Consider the following 18,961-nt stretch of genomic DNA (forward strand, 5'->3'; position numbering starts at 1 on the left):
GTCTTCCCCGCCGCCTCCCAGTCGGGTTGGGGCTGAGGCCGGTCCTGGCTTTGTAGCTCGCTCAAGATGGCGGCGCAGCCACCCAGCGGGATCCGCCTCAGCGCGGTGAGCAGTCGCGAGGGGTGGAGCGGGCCGTGTCCCAGGAGGGCGGGCAGGCGGGCAAGCGAGGGGGGGCCGGCAGTGGGCGGTGGCGACTCGTCGGCCCGGCGGGGCCGCGGCGGGGCCCGGGGAGGGGGCGGCCATCTCGCTCCGGTCGGCGGAGCGGCTCGGCGGCGGGCAGGGCCGGGCCGGGCCGCGTTCCGTTTCCTCCGCGTTGGGTTTCTGTTTTGCCCCCGCGGCTTCGGGGCGGGCCGGGGCCGCGGCCCCTCCTCCTGGCTCTCTCCCTGCTGCCTCGCAGCTGTCGTCCGAGGGCGAGGCCTCGGCGGCCGGCCCGCCCGCTGCCCTCTCGGACGGCGGGGCCCCGGACCCTTCCCGGCCTGCGGGCCCGCGGGGCGCCCCGGAGCGGGGGAAGCGGCGGTCTGCGGCCAGAAATGCCGGGCGGTCTTGACCTCCTGGCAGCGGGATGGAGTGAAGCGAGTCGGGACGGGTCTTCCCGACTCGCTTAAATTCCTGCCGCTTCCCTCCAGTTACGTCCTCGGGCCCAAATCACTAGGTCATCTGGCGCTCCCGTTTCCCTTCTAGCTCGTTGGTCGCGTCTGTGTCGGGGCGTTTCGGGCTTTTGGAAGTCCTTGGGCATTTCTTGTATCTGTGAGTCTCAGCGGGTAGGGAGCGGTAACATAGTATGAATTAACATATCGCTTCCTACCGTGTGGGCGTGGTCTCCCTACCTGCTTATCCTAAAAAAGTTGGTGTTGTTATGCAAAAAAATACCTCCTCTCTTGAGGATGTTGACTCTTGGCAGAGGATGGCTACTCCGGTCTCGTTTAACATTCGAATGGTAATAGGGCAACCGTTGCTTAAAAAATGGTGCGTTGCCCTGTGACTTCTTTCATTCATTTAGCCAGATTCGTACCAACGCCTGGTGTTGTCGGACTTGAACATTTTTCCTATCTGATGAGAGTGAAATATTATCTCGGTTTACTTTGCTTTTCCTTGACTGTGAAGTTCAAAGTTTTTCACATTTCACTTAAAAAAAAAAAAACCTACTTATCTCCTTTGCCCGTTTTTCTGTTTTCTTTTTCTTTTGGGGAGGATCTTTATTGATTTCTAAGCGTTGTTGACATATTCTGAATAAAAGCCCTTTGGTTACGCAACTGGTCTGTTGAATGAGATACTATTTAGTGGTTTGAATATAAAGAGCAACTTGATTCTTTCTTACCACTGGCTTTAAACATTATTTTGCTAACTGTTCTTCCCCACACCTAGGTGAATCTGGGTCGATTCTAACGCTTTCCAGGTAGCCTCTTCTAGTTTAAAATCTCTTACTCAGTTTAATGCCTGGACCCCTCTCCTCTCCCTCCCAGATTGGGCCAGATTCTGGCCCAAAAATCTGTAGTGGGGAAAAGGAGTGAACTGGTTTCTTCCTGTTCCTGCACTTGGATTCTCTTTTCCCCTCCCCAGCCCCTCCCATGTTGCTGTCTCTTGCCCTTGAATGTTGAGGGGGAAAAGATAAGGTTCGAAACAATCTTAAGACACTGGTATTGTGGTTAGCTGGCTCTCTGGGTGAAGCAGCTGTCCATGTGCTAAATCTTTCTTTTGTGGGTGGTATGAGCTGTTTGGAAACTTATTGACAAAAATCGAGCCTCTGGTCTGTTATCTCCACCGGTCTCTTTGCTTTAGGAGGGAATTGGCTAACTACAGCTCGTGGGCCAAATCCAACTTGCCACCTGTTTTTGTATGGACCACGAGCTAAGAATGATTCTTAAATGGTTGGAAAAAATCAAAGAATATTATTTCGTAACATGAAAATTATGTAAAATAGACATTTCAGTTTCCGTAAATAAAGATTCATTGGAATATAGCCATGCTCATTTGTTTGTGTATAGCTCTTGAATGCTTGCATTAGGAGAGGGTCTAGGAATTAATGAGTTTATGCATTTGTCAAAAGCCGTAGAACCTAATGCACAAAGAGTAAACCATAATGGATGCAAATTTAAAAAAATCATTTAGGTGGTCAGGAGATCCCGGAATGGAATGCTGAGTAACAAAAACTTATGTAAATTTTTGCTTTTTGCCTCCATATTTCTAAGTAAAATGCTGATATCATTTTTTTGTTGTTTTCTGGAAATCTTGCTGTGGATTTAGCTGACACTCTCTTCACCTCCTTCCATTCTTCCAATGCTTATATCAGTTTGGTTGAATTACTGTATGATTTGTTATCCCTCTTAACCATTATTCACAAATGAGCCCACCAGAACTTCGATTGCATTTTCCTTGCAGTAGAGCTTTTTGTTTTACCTTAAGTTAATAAGTGATTTGTATTATGTTTGCTTGTTTGCTTAGTTTTTTTCTGTACTGATCACTGTTTCATCCAAACTTGCAGAGAACTGGAAAATTTTTTCCAGATGTGTTCAAGCACACCCAATATTTTGTCAGTTTTGTTAGGTCAGTTGTGATTTGGGGACTTCTCTTTATTATTTTTCTGGAAATTTCCTTCCCCTTTGTGTTGTGTCTGCACCCCACACATTCCTCTTTTGGGGTTTAGTGTCTTGGCAAGCACAATAGCTTAGTGACTGAGAACGTGGGCTCTGGAGCCTGCCTGGCTTGGTTCAGCTCTTGACTCACCAGTGGACATGTGACCTAGGGCAAGCTGCTTAACCTGCTTGTGCCTGAGTTTCCGATCTGAAGGATGGAAATAATAATCTTACCTTCCTCAAAGGGTTGTTTGTTTTTGTTTTTAAATGTTTTACTGATGTCATCATAGTTTATAACATTGGGAGATTCCAGTTGTACATTATTATTTGTCAGTCACCATATAAATGCCTCCCTTCACCCCATGTGCCCACCCCCCAACTCCTTTCCCCCTGGTAACCACCAAACTGTTCTCTCTGTCCGTGTGTTAGTTTATATTCCACATATAAGAGAGGTCATACAGTGTTTGTCTTTCTCTGTCTGGCTTATTTCACTTAACATAGTACCCTCCAAGTCCATCCATGTCATTGCAAATGGGACGATTTTGTCCTTTTTTATGGCTGAGTAGTATTCCGTTGTACATATATACCACATCTTCTTTATCCAGTCATCTGTTGATGGACACGTGGATTGCTTCCACGTCTTGGCTAGAGTGAATAATGTGCAGTGAACGTAGAAGTGCATAAGCCTCTTTGGATTGTTGATTTCAAGTTCCTGAAAGGGTTGTTTTAAAAATTAAATGAGCAAATACATATAATGGTCTTGTGCATGCCATAAGCACTCAGTAAGTATTTGCTATTTTTGTTACTGGTAGTGGTGGAGCCCATCCATCCTTCCAAAAACAGGTGTAGCTTCCTAAGAACAGAGTACCTGGGAAGAAAACATTTTTGTCATTTCTTGGAACTGTGTTTATGCTACCATTGCTTGCTCTTTACTTATAATTTTGTTTGCTCGCACTTTACATATAATTTGGCTGGGTTTGTAATTCTAGATTAGAAATGATTTCTCTCAGAATTTTAAAGCCATGCTTTATTGTTTAATAGAGTCCTATGCATTGTATTGGGCACTTAGGCTGGAAACTCAACAACTTAATATCTGGAAATTTTTCTCGTTTATTTGACAAATATCTTCCCCCTTTTTCTGTTCCCTTTGGCTCTTGTTGCCCATCTCATTTTTTCTTTCCTTTCGTGGAGATTTCCTCCACTTGATCTCCTATCTTTTTCTTACCATATATTTAATTATTATAAATACTGTCTTATTCTCTGAATGTCTTTTTAAAATCTTCCTGGACAAAATATTTGTTCTTATCTCTGGGCATATTCATCATAGTATTTTTGAAGTTTTCTTTTACTCACTGCATTGCCTCTCTTTTCTTTATGTTCCTTTTACTGTGTTGTTTTTTATTTCTAATTTCACGTATTCTCAAGTGTCTGGAGATAGCCTTCTGCTTGCATTTCCCAGTGAGACCTTAAAAGTTGATAGGAAAATGTTCATGCATGAGTAGAGCTGGTCCTTTGGTGGGCTTCGGTGTTGGATGATCAGATTGGAAGGAGCCAGCTACTTTGTTGTGGGCACCCTATGGCAGTATCGGTAGACCCTAAAGAATGGAAACTTTAGACCAGAAAATAAGGATGTTTAAAATAACTTAAAAAATTTTATTTATTTATTTTTTTGCTGAGGAAGATTCACCCCGAGCTAACATCTGTTGCCAGTCTTCCTCTTTTTTTTTTTTGCTTGAGGAAGATTCGCTCTGAGCTAACATCTGTGCCAGTCTTCCTCTATTTTGTATGTGGAATGCCGCCAAAGCATGGCTGACAAATGGTGTAGGTCTGTGCCTGGGGTCTGAATCCACAGACTCGGGCTGCTGAAGCGGAACAAGCTGAACTTAACCACTACGCCACGGGGCCAACTTACAAAAATTTTTAACAGTAATTTTATAAGGTGAGAACTGTAAAAATAAAATGCTGAATAAAATAAAAATCCAGAAAGGTCTGGCACAATTGTAAAAGAACCAAATAGAACTTTTGCAAATCATTCCATTTTCCAGAGAGGAATTGCACGTCTAATCCCCTGCTGTGGTAGGTGTAATCCTGGCTGCTGGCTCTTCTGGAAGTCCGGCAGGGGAAAGGAGATAGCAGTATCACATTGTTCAGTTTGCTGACTTTGCATTTGTTTGTTTATTGTGGTAAAAGACACATAACATATCATTTACTATCTTAACCATTTTTAAGTGTACAGTTCAGTAAATACATTCATATTATTGTGCAATTAGTCTCCCAAACTCTTCTTCATCTTGCAAAACTAAAACTCTATACCCATTAAAAAATAACTCTCCATTCCCCTTTCCTCCAGCCCCTAACAGCCCCCATTCTTTCTGTGAATTTGACCACTCTAGGTACCTCTTATAAATGAGATCATAACACTATTTGTCTTTTTGTGACTGGCTTATTGCACTTATCATAGTATCCTCAGGATTCATCCATGTTGCAGCATATGTCAGAATTTGCTTCCTTTTTAAGGCTGAATAATATTCCGTTTTATGAATATAGCACATTTTGTTTATCCATTCATTCATTGATGAACATTTGGATTGCTTCCACCTTGTGGCTATTGTGAATAATGCTGCTATGAACATGGATATACCAATATCTCTTTGAGGCCCTGCTTTCAGTTTTTTTCAGTATATACTCAGAAGTGGCATTGCTGGTTTATATGGTAATTCTATATTTAACTTTTTTGAGGAATTCCTGTACTGTTTTCCGTAGTGGCTGCACCATTTTCTGTTCCCTCAAAGAGTGCACAGAGTTCCAGTTTCTCTACATCCACCTCAACACTTGTTATTTTCTGGTTTTGTTGTTGTAATGTTGTGTTTGTAGATTTTTTTCTGCTTTTTTTTTTTTTCTTTGCTAGTAGCCATCCTAATGTGTGCAGGTGGTATCTCATTGTGATTTTGATTTGCACTTCCCTAAAGATTGGTGATATGAGCATCTTTTCCTGTGCTTAGTGCACATTTGTGTACCATCTTTGGAGAAGCATCTATTCAAGTCCTTTATCCATTTTTTAATTGGTTTGTTAGGTTTTTGTTGTTGTTGGGTTGTAGTTCTTTATATATTGTGGATATTAACCCCTGATCAGATGCTTGATTTGCAGATGTTTTCTCCCGTTCTGTAGGTTGCCTTTTCACTCTGTTGATTGTATCCTTTGATGTACACAAGTTTTAAATTTTGATACAGTCCAATTTATTTTTTTTTGGTTTCCTTTGATTTATTTATTTATTTATTTTTTCCCCTAAAGCCCCAGTAGATAATTGTATGTCATAGCTGCACATCCTTCTAGTTGCTGTATGTGGGACGCGGCCTCAGCATGGCTGGGAAGCGGTGCGTCGGTGCGCGCCTGGGATCCGAACCCGGGCCGCCAGCAGCGGAGCGCACGCACTTAACCGCTAAGCCACGGGGCCGGCCCTGTTTCCTTTGATTTTGATGCCGTATGCAAGAAATCATTGTCAAGTGCAACATCATGAAACTTTTCCCCTATGTTTTCTTCTAAGAGTTTTATAGTTTCAGCTCTTATGTTTAGGTCTTTGATCCATTTTGAATTAATTTTTGTATGTGGTGTAAGATGAGGGTACAACTTCATTCTCCTGCATATGGATATCCACTTTTCCCAGCACTATCTGTTGAAAAGACTGTCTTTTCTCCATTGAATGGTTGTTACATTCTTGTGGAAAATCATTTGACCATATATGAGAGGGTTTATTTCTGGGCTGTATGTTTTGCTTTTTTTGTATTATTATTATTTTTTTGAGGTTGTAATGATTTATAACATTGTGAAATTTCACATGTGCATTATTATTTATCAGTATTCTGTATAGACTGCATCGTGTTCACCACCAATAGTCTAATTTTTATCCACCACCATACATATGTACCCCTTTCACCTACCCCCAACCCCCTTCCCCTCTGGTAACCACTAATCTGTTCTCTTTGTCCATGTGTTTGTTTATCTTCCACATGTGAGTGAAATCATACAGTGTTTGTCTTTCTCTGTGTCTTATCTCACTTAACCTAATACCCTCAAGTTCCATCCATGTTGTTGTGAATGGGATAATTTTGTTGTTTATGGCTGAGTAGTATTCTGTTGTGTATATATATATACCACATCTTCTTTATCCATTCATCAGTCGGTGGGCACTTAAGTTGCTTCCATGTCTTGGCTATTGTGAATAATGCTACAGTCAACATAGGGGTGCCTAAGTCTCTTGGAATTGTTGATTTCAGGTTCTTTGGATAAATACCCAGTAGTGGGATAGCTGGGTTATACGGTATTTTGATTTTTTAGTTTTTTGAGAAACCTCTGTACTGTTTTCTGTAGTGGCTGCACGAGTTTGCATTCCCACCAGCGGTGTATGAGGGTTCCTTTTTCTCCACATTCTCTCCAACATTTGTTGTTTGCTGTTCTGGTAATTATAGCCATTCTGATAGGTCTAAGGTGATATCTCATTGTAGTTTTAATTTGCTTTCCCCTAATGATTAGTGATGTTGAACATCTTTTCATGTGCCTGTTGGCTATCTGTATATCCTCTTTGGAAAAATGTCTGTTCATATCCTCTGCCGACTTTTTTTTTTTTTTTTTTATTTATTTATTTTTTCCCCCAAAGCCCCAGTAGATAGTTGTATGTTATAGCTGCACATCCTTCTAGTTGCTGTACGTGGAACCTGGCCTCAGCATGGCCAGAGAAGTGGTGCATCGGTGCGCGCCCGGGATCCGAACCAGGGCCGCCAATAGCGGAGCGCGCACACTTAACCGCTAAGCCACGGGGCCGGCCCCTCTGCCGACTTTTTGATTGTGTTGTTTTTTCGTTGTTGAGTTGTATGAGTTCTTTGTATGTTTTGGAGATGAACCCCTTGTCGGATATATGATTTGCAAATATTTTCTCCCAGTTGGTGGGTTGTCTTCATTTTGTTGATAGTTTCTTTTGCCTTGCAGAAGCTCTTCAGTCTGATATAGTCCCATTTGTTTATTTTTTCTTGTGTTTCCCGTGCCTGAGTAGACATGGTATTCAAAAAGATGCTGCTAAAACCGATGTCAAACAATGTACTGCTTATCTTTTCTTCCAGGAGTTTTATGGTTTCAGGTCTTATCTTCTGTTTTGCTGAGGAAAAGTCGCCCTGAGCTAACATCTGTTGCCAGTCTTCCTTTTTTTTTTTTTTTTTTTTGCTGAGGAAGAGTCGCCCTGAGCTAACATCTGTTGCCAGTCTTCCTCTTTTTTTTGCTGAGAAAGAGTCACCCTGAGCTAACATCTGTTGCCAGTCTTCCTCTTTTTTTTGCTAAGAAAGAGTCGTCTTGAGCTACCCTCTGTTGCCAGTTTTCCTTTACTTTGTATGTGGGACACTGCCACAGCATGGCCACTGATGAGTGGTGTAGGTCAGTGCCTGGGAACCAGACCTGGGCCACTGAAGCGGAGCCTGCTGAACTTAACCACTAGGCCATGGGGCTGGCCCTGTTTTGCTTTTTAACCTACCTGTTTTCACTTGTCCCTGAGCCTGACATCATCAGTTTCTCCAGAGGACAGACCTCCAGTCTTATACAGGGTTGCCTAGGGTAGTTGCAGAGTTGCTCAGGGTGAAAGAAGAATCTGGGGGAATCTTAACTGCTTCTCTTAAAGATTTTCAACCTATCTTGTTTTCTTACAACCCATAGTACCTTTGATTCCAAAGGCACGAAAGTCCAATTCCCAAGCCTTTCTGGGGTTCTGTCAAGGTTCTTGGCCTGACTTTTGTTGGGTTTCCCATCTCCTATAGGCTTCAGATTTAGCTCTTTCCGGGTTATTAAATCAGTTATCACTAGTTTGTGCTTTCTAGTTTCCAAACTACTGACTTTTGTCTGCTGTTATCCATCACTTCTCTGATTCTTTTTGTTCTCAGTTTATGCCCCTTGTTTTCTTATTTCTAGAGTGGTTTCAGGAGGGAGTAGAGGCAGACATTTTCCATGTGCTCAGGCTTCCATGTTTAAAAAATTTTGTCTCTAAATGTTTTTTTTTTTTTTTTAAGATTTTATTTATTTATTTATTTATCAAAGCCCCAGTAGATAGTTGTATGTCATAGCTGCACATCCTTCTAGTTGATGTATGTGGGACGTGGCCTCAGCATGGCCGGAGAAGCGGTGCGTCGGTGTGCGCCCAGGATCCGAACCCCGGGCCGCCAGCAGCGGAGCGCGCGCACTTAACCGCTAAGCCATGGGGCCGGCCCTCTAAATGATTTTTAAAATTTGTGACTATTTGTCGATTCTGAAAATTCTATTGATTCTTTAAAAAAATCTATGTGGTCTTTATAGCATCTCATTTTTATATGCGTGGTTTTTTGGAAATTACTTTTTAAATGTCTAGATATTTAAAGGGATATGTATTTTATAGGATGATACTTCTTTTACCTAATGTCCTGGCAGGGGGGTGGGGGAGTGTCTAATACTGCTGTGTCTTGTCTGCTAACATTTTCTCCTGGTGGACTGTTTCCCTAAATGTTATATTAGATTGTGTACTCAAATATTCCCCAGATAATGACCTAGGGGAATCCTGTGCTCTCTGGTTGAGGCTGTGTCTCCATAGTGGTTCTGCAGGTTATGTGAATTGAAATGTTAAACCCCCAATTGAAGGCATGCCTCTTTTTACAGAACCTCACCGTACACTTTTTTTTTTTTTTTTTTTTGACCTAGAGTCCAAAAAACAGACCGGCTTCCCATTAGGCAGATTCCCTCTGTCCTGTGTACTCTTTTAATTGAGGGGGTGGGGGTGGGGGGCAGTTACTTCCAAGTACATGCTTCTCTACTGCCACATCTCCTACTCCTGAGTCACCATTAAAACCGAAAACTTCGTATTCCAGTTAAGCACTCCACTCTAATCTGCAGTGCATCTGTATTTTCAAATCTTATGTTTTGTTGTTGTTGTTGTTGAAGATTGACCCTGAGCTAACGTCTGCTGCCAGTCTTCCTCTTTTTGCTGAGGAAGATTAGCTCTGAGCTAACATGTGTGCTCATCTTCCTCTATTTTCTATATGGGAGGCCGCCACAGCATGGCTTGATGAGCGGCGTGTAGGTCCGCGCCCAGGATCCAAACCAGCGAACCCCGGGCTGCCAAAGCAGAGCACATGAACCTAACCACTACGCCACCGGCCCGGCCCCTTATTTTCATTTTTAATTCCTTCTTGAGGCCCTCAAGCATTTTCCTTATTTTTATTTTTATATGAACTCAGTTCTGCCTTTAAAGGAATACTTTTTTTTTTTTAAACACACTTTTAATGCTTATTATGTTCCAGGTGTTCTTCTAAGCATTTACAGATTTTTTTTTTTTAAAGATTTTATTTATTTATCCCCCCCCCCCCCACAAAGCCCCAGTAGATAGTTGTATGTCGTAGCTGCACATCCTTCTAGTTGCTGTATGTGGGACACGGCCTCAGCATGGCCGAAGAAGCGGTGCGTTGGTGCGCACCCAGGATCCGAACCCGGGCCGCCAGCAGCGGAGTGCCCGCACTTAACCGCTAAGCCACGGGGCCGGCCCCAGCATTTACAGATACCAAGTCATTTAATTCTCTTAACAACCTGGTAAGCTGATACTATTATCATTCTCATTTTACAGATGACCAAACTCAAGGCACAGAGATTAAGCTTCTTGCCCAGGATCACACGCCTAGTTAAATATACTCCATACTGCATAGTCTGGTCTGCTTCTAGTGTGTGTGTATTACATTGCTTTGGCTGTTCAAGAGTGTTTTTCTTTCCAGCTAATGGGATATTCTAGAGATTACTATTAAGAGTAGTTGAAAATAATTGCTTATATTTAAATACCCGAAAAGCCAGTTTAGCATTCGTTATTTCTTACTGATGCCTTCTTTGCTTTGCTTTCATGGGACTCTTACTCAAGAACAATGCGTACCATGTTAGTATGTAGTCAGTGTATAGGATGAAGTCATTAAATGAAAATTGACATTCCCACCATCACACTAGGCCATACATCTAAAATCAAAGTATTGCAACGTCGACCGAAATACCCCATTTTTAACTCCATACTTCACACTTGAAAGAAATGCGTAAAATAGAGCAGAGACAGAAATGCTAAGGGTTTATAGTGATCAATTAATCATTTTCTCCTTTGGTAGCCAGAGGGTTTTTACCCCCAGACCATGCCCCATCATAAGATTTAGAATGGGTGAGGAGCACACCATTCTTTTTATAAATGGTAGAATGACAGTTGTGCAAGGGGAGAGGAGAGGCTGGGATGGGAAGATCTTCCTGATGGCTGACTGCTGGCACGTCCTCAGGTAGATTAATTTTAGAAAAGGCTTCTTGTGGAAGATGAAGATGTGGAAATTGATTTCCATTAAAAACTCTTTGTGATGTATGCTTTAGAAAGTCTGAATTACTTATACACCATATTACATGAATGGATGCCATATTACATGATGTATGCCATAGAAAGCCTGAATTACGTATACTCCAGTTGGAAGACCATTCTACGGAATACCATTTCTCACGTGTGCTTCAGCCTAATGGTGAAGGAATGCTTCGGGATGGTCTAAAATCAAGCATGGACAGAGGAAAAGTAGACCTCTTTCTGACACCTTGTGGCAGCAGCTGAGCACTACAAATATGGTTGGCTTGGTTTATAATCGGATCACATTTCTAGGGCTCTTCACATGAAACACTTAAAGTGCCCCCTCTCTTTTTTTCCTAAAATATGAGAGAATCTGTTCAAAATGAGTACAAAAAAATCCTCATTACTTGGAAATTCTCTGCATGTTGAAATTTTCAAACCTTGGCCTATTAAAACCATCTTTAACATTTTTATACATTTGATATCTACATTACTCAGGAATTTAGAGAGTTCCCTGTACCATAAGGTTGATTGGCATATTCTTCCATACTGTATTACTGTGAGTAAAATCAGACATAAAATCCTTAGAAATCAAGATTTGTTGCATTTGAACTATTATTTGACATTATTTGAAGAATTTATAGATGTATACTACTCTGCTGCCACAAGTTCAACTATAATGATCTTGCAATAAATAATATAAAAAAGTCTTAAATATTGACTTTCTATGAGACCACCAGAAAAGCCTGTTGATTAATAAGCAAAGCTGAGTTTATTAAACCTAATATGCTAAGGAGAAAACTCCACCTTGACAAAGTCTTAGTGTGTCTCACAGTAGGGAGATTAGGAAATGATATTTATAGGATTTTAGGGCCTTGGCTGGGTAATTTTGAGGTAGATCTTGCAAGGCTCGTAACTTGGGATTGGACAATTTATGATATCATGGTTTTGCATTGGTGGACATAAGGAGGCAAGGGTTTTGAAGCAAGTCTTGATGAGTAAAGTATTTAGTTGATTCACAGACTTATCTTCCAGGTATATCCTGAAGCAGGTGGCTAAGATATTTTTGCTTGGTCTCAGTGTTGTTTAACACAAGGATAGAAGAGTATATTGGGTTTTGTTCTTAAAAGACTGGAATTAATTTACATAAATCCTTGATGTGTTACAGCTTTGCCCGAAGTTTTTACATACAAATTCTACCAGTCACACTTGGCCATTCAGTGCAGTTGCTGAATTAATAGGTATGTAAAATCGACATTTCATATATAATCTGTTGCTTGCAAATGAAGTTTTAAAAAACTTTACATTGAACAATAGTATGCAAATGTGCTGTTTCATACACGTTTATCTTGAATAATAACATTATTGGTAAAGGTTACCTAGCATAACAGCTATTCAAATGGATGTCAAATTAATCACTGTTCAACCTTCCCTATACTACTATCAAAGTTTTTTAATTTGCTAAGTTCATAAAGCATTTATGTTGAAAATATTTTTATTCTGATTATAAAAGAAATAGGTCTATTGGCAAAAAATGAAAATTATGTTTTTTAATAGTTGGAAAGTATAACATAGAGTGGATTCATTTTTCTGGTGTTAGTAAGTAGGAAGATTAATGTTATGTTAGTTTTATGATTATATAAATTCTTGTTTCTTCCAATAGATTGAATGATCAAGGTATAGGATTTTAATAGTGTTTTTTTTTTTTTTTTTTGTGAGGAAGATCAGCCCTGAGCTAACATCCATGCTAATCCTCCTCTTTTTGCTGAGGAAGACCGGCTCTGAGCTAACATTTATTGCCAATCCTCCTCCTCTTTCCCTTCTCCCCAGTAGATAGTTGTATGTCATAGTTGCACATCCTTCTAGTTGCTGTATGTGGACGTGGCCTCAGCATGGCTGGAGAAGGGGTGCACACACATACGACTATCTGCTGGGGCTTTGGGGTATGTGATGCGCATCCTTCTAGTTGCTGTACGTGGGACGCGGCCTCAGCATGGCCGGAGAAGCGGTGCGTTGGTGAGCACCTGGGATCCGAACCCGGGCTGCCAGCAGCGGAGCGCGTGCACTTAACCGCTAAGCCACGGGGCCGGCCCTTAATGAAAATGAGAAAAGAGGCAAAGTTGTGATCAGATTTACATTATGGGTCATGATTTTTTTTTTGGGAAAATTCATACACATGAATTTTTTTTATATTTAAGCTTATGTTTGAGAAACAGATAATAAAGGAAAATTATATTCTTAGGAATTCTTAGTTATACTTTAGATTCTTTTTTTCTTTTTTTTTTTTTGTGAGGAAGATAGGCCCAGAGCTAACATCTGCCAGTCCTCCTCTTTTTGCTGAGGAAGACTGGCCCTGGGCTAACATCCATGCCCATCTTCCTCTACTTTATATGGGACGCCGCCACAGCACGGCTTGACAAGCGGTGCGTTGGTGCGCCCCCGGGATCCGGACCGGCAAACCCCGGGCTGCTGCAGCGGAGCGCGCGCACTTAACCGGTTGCGCCACTGGGCCGGCCCCTATGCTTTAGATTCTTTATCAAGGAAGGGTTCTATCTTAGATGTTCAAGAAAAAGAAAAGAAGGAACTTTTGAGCACCCTTCTTTTCTTTGGTATAGTTAGATTTTCCAGTCTTCCAGCTAACATGCTTTTCAGGTGTGTATTTTTTTAAACCTTGGAGTGGATATGCTATAGCATTTCAGCTGTTCACGGTTATTCTTTTTTCATGGCACTCCAGAGGAGCTACCCAACCTGAGATTGTTTGTTCATATGTAATGATTATCTAGGTTTGAGATAGAGCAGCTCAAAGTCGTGGTGCTCTTAGTGGTGTATCAGATTTTAAGTTTTTTATGAAACACTTTCCTGAAGTGCTTGATTGAAAAAGATTATTTGATTTTAGTTGTAGGCTGCCTTATGGAAGGATAGTTTGAGAACCATTTTTATATTATAAAGACTTCAAAATATACCTCAAAAAGTATTTTCAGTCAGTTAAGGATATTCAGATGGATCTTAATTCATAAATTGATTTTATTACTGCTACTGTTGAGAATTTTTTCATTTTTCTTTGATGTATTCTTTCATGCTTACACATTCTGAGAGAAACAAGGATGTTAAATGGGGAGGTGTACAGAGATCATACAAATGTACAAGTTACCAGAAACTTTGGTTAGATTGAAAAGGGCCACAATTTGAAGAACTATGTAGAAAGTAAACCTTCATCTTTGTATGTAACTTAGCAGAAAATGATACTGCTTTCTCATTTATTCAGGAACCACATTGCGTTCCTTCCATGCCAACTTGTAGTGGTAGTTGACGCTCAGCTCTCAATGATTTCCCTTATGCTAGCCAGGTTAGTGCTTTGTGCAGGAGAAGACCTTCCTGTCTTGATCATCTGTAGTGCAGTAATTCTTCTTGCTTTACACTTTTGCAGTGTGGTGGGTACCAGTCTTGGCTCTCTGTATAATGAATGGAGGGCTTTGGAAAGAGTTAATTCTGTAATAGTCAGTGAAGGATATATATATAGCAGGGTACAGTTTAGTTTCATGATTTCAGATCTTAGGAGTTCTTAAACATTGCAACTTTTTAAATTTCCTTAAAATATGTTATTCTGTTGCTTGTTAAGGGATTGTTATGAGCTAATTGCTTTTCTTTAAAATGCGAAATCAAAATTCTCAACTTTTGTTTCTCAGATAATGCTTATGATCCTGATGTGAATGCTAAACAGATATGGATTGACAAAACAGTGATAAATGACCATATATGCTTGACATTCACTGATAATGGGAATGGTATGACTTCAGATAAATTACATAAAATGCTAAGGTATGTAAAAGTGTCACACTTGAAATCATTGCTTTTACCTAGTTCAAGGGTTTCTTCTGTCATACTTATTGCCCATAGTTTTTGTTTTTTCAACATGAAATGCTGTACCCACAATGTGCTCTGCTCTCTAAAGTCTTCCATCATTTTCTACTACTGTTAGATTATTAGGCAATCCCTACCATTCTCACCACCCTCTCCCCATGTCTGACTTACCTAAAATTCCACCATTCCTAAAGGAATTGTAGCACGTTGATATCGTTATTTATACTTTAGTGTAAATTAGTTTTAATCAGTATGTCCAGTAAAACTTTGTGCGTGGGGGGTCATTTTAAAGGTTAAGGAAGCAGCATAAAATAGTCATAAGGCCTTGGGCTCTAGGGTCACAGAATAGGATGTCAGTATGAAGCCAAATGTGCCTGAAATGGAAACTAGGATACATAATACAGGTACAAGGGAGAGGGAGAATTTGCCAGCAGAGGCCTTTCTACTGTTCCTCAAATACTCCTTATGCTGCCAAAAAGTTCAGGTTGACCCCATCAGTAATCATACTACAGTAGGCTTGCTGAGAACAAGAGAATCATTCACACTTAAGGGAAGAGATTTCAGGGGATAAAATCTCAAGGTCCCAGGAGTCTGAATTGTAACTCAGCCATTTAGCAAGGATGTGCCAGGCAATGAGCTCCTGTTTTAGTATGTGTAATCCTTAAACACCACTATGATGTAGATTTGGTTTCCTTCATTTCAGAGATGGGAACATGCATCAAGACAGATTAAAAGTAATTTGCCCAAATTATATAGCTAGGAAAGATGAGGCCTGCATATAAATCCATGCTTTTTACTTGGTATTACAGTTTTTGAATTAAAAAAAAATGAATATTATATGTATTTATTTTTTAAATCTTTCTTTTCTTTTTAGCTTTGGCTTCAGTGACAAAGTCACCGTGAATGGTCATGTCCCAGTTGGATTGTATGGGAATGGCTTCAAATCGGGTTCTATGCGTTTGGGTAAAGATGCAATTGTTTTTACCAAAAATGGAGAAAGCATGAGCGTAGGCTTCTTGTCTCAGACCTACTTGGAAGTCATAAAAGCAGAACATGTTGTTGTCCCGATAGTGGCCTTCAACAAACACCATATCCTTTTGATTTTGAAATAGAAACTGTGTAGAAATTCTAAAGAGATATTCTGAACTGTTCTATCCTTTTGCCCTCCTCCAGATTCTTGTATTTTAATCACACCTTCCGTTCTAGCTCTTGTTCTAATCCACTGCCTCTACCCTGCATCTGAGGCTAAATGTTTGTCTCTCTCTATTCTCTGTTGGAATTGTACCATGTGCCATGGAAATCTTTAACATAAGCTGGTTGCATTTTATGTTAAGCTTCCCAGAGCTGACCTCTTGGTTTCAGTTTTATTGTGGTCTAATAAGACTTGTAGTCTGGCTTGAAAATTTCACTAATTACCATGAAAGGCAAGATATCTGTAGGAAAATACCTTCTGTGTAAACACATTCAAATATTGGAAACCATTAAATTAGGAATAATAATAAACTTGCTCATACTTTATTCTTTTTGGTGTTCTTTTGAAATCAAACTGCCATTTTAAAACTGAGAAATAATTTAGAAAATAGTTTTTCTGTTATTTAAGTTTGAGTTGATTTCCATATTACAATTGTGAAAAGTATGTTGTTGGTTTAAGTCTTTAACTTAGGATATACGACAGATGATTAATTTAGCAGAATCAAAAGCAAGCCTTTCTGCAATTCTGGAACATTCTCTGTTTTCTACGGAACAGAAATTACTGGCAGAACTTGATGCTATTATGGGTAAGAAGGGGACGAGGATCATCATTTGGAATCTTAGAAGGTAAATGTAGACCTCAGCTAGTTGTTAACATTTGGGAGGTAAAGTACATGTGCAGGAATGGTTTTATTACATTTACCCATTGTTACACAGGGTAGAAATACATGGGAAGGTACTCATTTTTTGGCATAGGTAATGATTTGTCTTTTCCAAGGGTATTTTATTGAGGCCATTTTGGCTTCCATCTGAGATAACTTCATATTACTAAAAATAAATTTGCCAGCCCTGCCATTCAGTCTCCATAGCACTGTATCTCGCTCTTTGTTATTCTACCCCTCTCTTCAAAAAAAAAAAGAGAAGATAAAAGCCCAGCTTAGTCCTAGTCATGTATGTTAGAAAGAGAAATCTTTGTCCATTTCTTAAAGCTAAGCATGATTTAGCATCTAATGAGAAAAGTAATATTTGCTAAGATTTGTAGTCCTTCATCCTTGTGAGGATAAAATCCTTTCCAAATAAAAGTTTTAAAATTTACGGTGAATGTGTAGTATTGAGAAATCCTAGGACATACTGAACCATAGAAATAAAGTACAAATAATGGTAAGCCTAAAATACTTGAAATCTTGTGCTTTTCTGGCCTCCTATACTCCCTTTTTATCTTATTTTCTTTTGACCTTGTCAAAATGTCATTGACATTGATACAGTCAGGATATTACAGGACAGTTTCATCACCATGAGGATCCCTCCTATTGCCTTTTTATGTCCACACCCACTCCTCCCTCCTTAATCTGTGGCGATTTGTAATGTGTTCTCCATTTGTGTTACTTTGTCATTTCAAGAATGTTATAAATGGGATCACACAGTGTGAATGAAACCTGTTGGGATTGGCTTGTTTATTCAGCATCATTTTCTGGAAATGCATCCAGGTCCTTGCGTGTGTCAGTAGTGGGCGTCCTTTCCTTGCTGAGTAGTATTGCAGTGGATGGTGGAGCGCAGTGTGTTTAACCATTCACCTGTTAAAGGACGTCTGGGTTGTTTACAGTTTTTGGCTACTACAAGTCTATAAATATTTGTGTACAGGTTTTTGTGGGAATATAGTCTTCATTTTTCTAGGATAAGTGCCCAGAAGTGTAATTGCTGGATCGTATGGTAGTTGCCTGTTTAGTTTTTTAAGAAGCTGCCAGAATGTTTTGCAGAGTGGCCCTACCATTTGACATTCCTTCCAGCAATGTGTGAGTGAATAAAGTTTTTCTGCATTTTACTGGATTCCTTTTCTTTCTTTTTTTTTTTCTTGCTTTTGTTCCCACCACCACCACCACTACTGTGATGCCCACCATATGTAGGTGTTTTGTTTTGTTTTGTTAGCTAATAATATTTGCTTCCTTATCTTGCTGTGAAGTAAACTTTAGCTCCTTCAAAAAATTATTTTTACAGCTACAAAAGTACAACAGAGTTTGATTTTGATAAGGATAAATATGACATCAGAATTCCAGAAGATTTAGATGAGACAATGGGGAAGAAAGGTTACAAGAAGCAAGAAAGGATGGACCAAATTGCCCCTGAGAGCGACTATTCCCTGAGGGTATGTGCTCAGCTCTCTCTGTGGAAATGAGAAAATCATCAAATAATGGAAATTATGTTATCCACTTGTGTTATAAATGCTGCCAGCGATCTCTAAGTGAAAGTATCTCAGACATGAACTTACTAAACTTTTCCTGGGCACACTGGTTGTTTTATTTGCTTAGAAACAAGTTGTTGTAATTGCAAAGTCACCAGGCCTAACAGTGCTTGTAGTTCTTTCACTATGTGGTTAGATTATATGAATTGGGAATACTAGAATCAGTATATTCTTTGATGGCCATATTGATTAATTCAATCAAAAATACCAAATTCAGAGTGTCTCTCTCTTTTTTTAATTTAAAATATTCTAGAATACACACACCTTAATTGACATCCTTAAAACAATACATTATGTATAGATTACAGATAATATACATTAATATAATTTTGTGCTAAATATCTCTGAGACTTGGCCTTAGAAATGTGTATGTCTTTAAGATTGAAGAAATTAATATCTCGATATAACAATGTTGATATAATAGTAATATTAAGTTTCTTAGTCACTATGATAAGACATATAACAGTAACATTTCCCTTTATTTTTTGTACTAAAATTATTCCATAACCCCAAGCTGAGGATACATTTGACGTTTACAGGTTTACTGTGTAACTTTCTCTGAGATCTTAGCGATTACAGTGGCAGGTATTGCTCTTCCTTGATATATACCCCAGTGTGGTGTTGCAATATATTCTGGTTGTTGAGAAGGTCTTGCTTAAGTGTGAAACAGGTCCAGAGGCAGCCAGAGCAGATGATGTGGTTTTAGTATACCATGAAGTAAAAAAAAAGTTTTA

General features: G+C 39.8%; 1 protein-coding gene across 1 annotated transcript in view; it reads left to right on the forward strand.

Annotated features, from left to right (window-relative positions):
- The window catches only part of MORC3 (MORC family CW-type zinc finger 3), a 40,752-nt gene continuing 21,791 nt past the window's right edge, over window positions 1-18,961 (forward strand). The window contains exons 1-6 of the mRNA XM_058523073.1: window positions 1-105; window positions 12,105-12,177; window positions 14,623-14,755; window positions 15,672-15,886; window positions 16,468-16,615; window positions 17,984-18,131. Coding sequence (XP_058379056.1) covers window positions 67-105; window positions 12,105-12,177; window positions 14,623-14,755; window positions 15,672-15,886; window positions 16,468-16,615; window positions 17,984-18,131 — 756 coding nt within the window. The 5' untranslated portion in view covers window positions 1-66. The remainder of the gene's footprint in view (window positions 106-12,104; window positions 12,178-14,622; window positions 14,756-15,671; window positions 15,887-16,467; window positions 16,616-17,983; window positions 18,132-18,961) is intronic.

The sequence above is a fragment of the Diceros bicornis genome, chromosome 27 (assembly GCF_020826845.1).
Source record: "Diceros bicornis minor isolate mBicDic1 chromosome 27, mDicBic1.mat.cur, whole genome shotgun sequence".
NCBI classification, from domain to species: domain Eukaryota; kingdom Metazoa; phylum Chordata; class Mammalia; order Perissodactyla; family Rhinocerotidae; genus Diceros; species Diceros bicornis.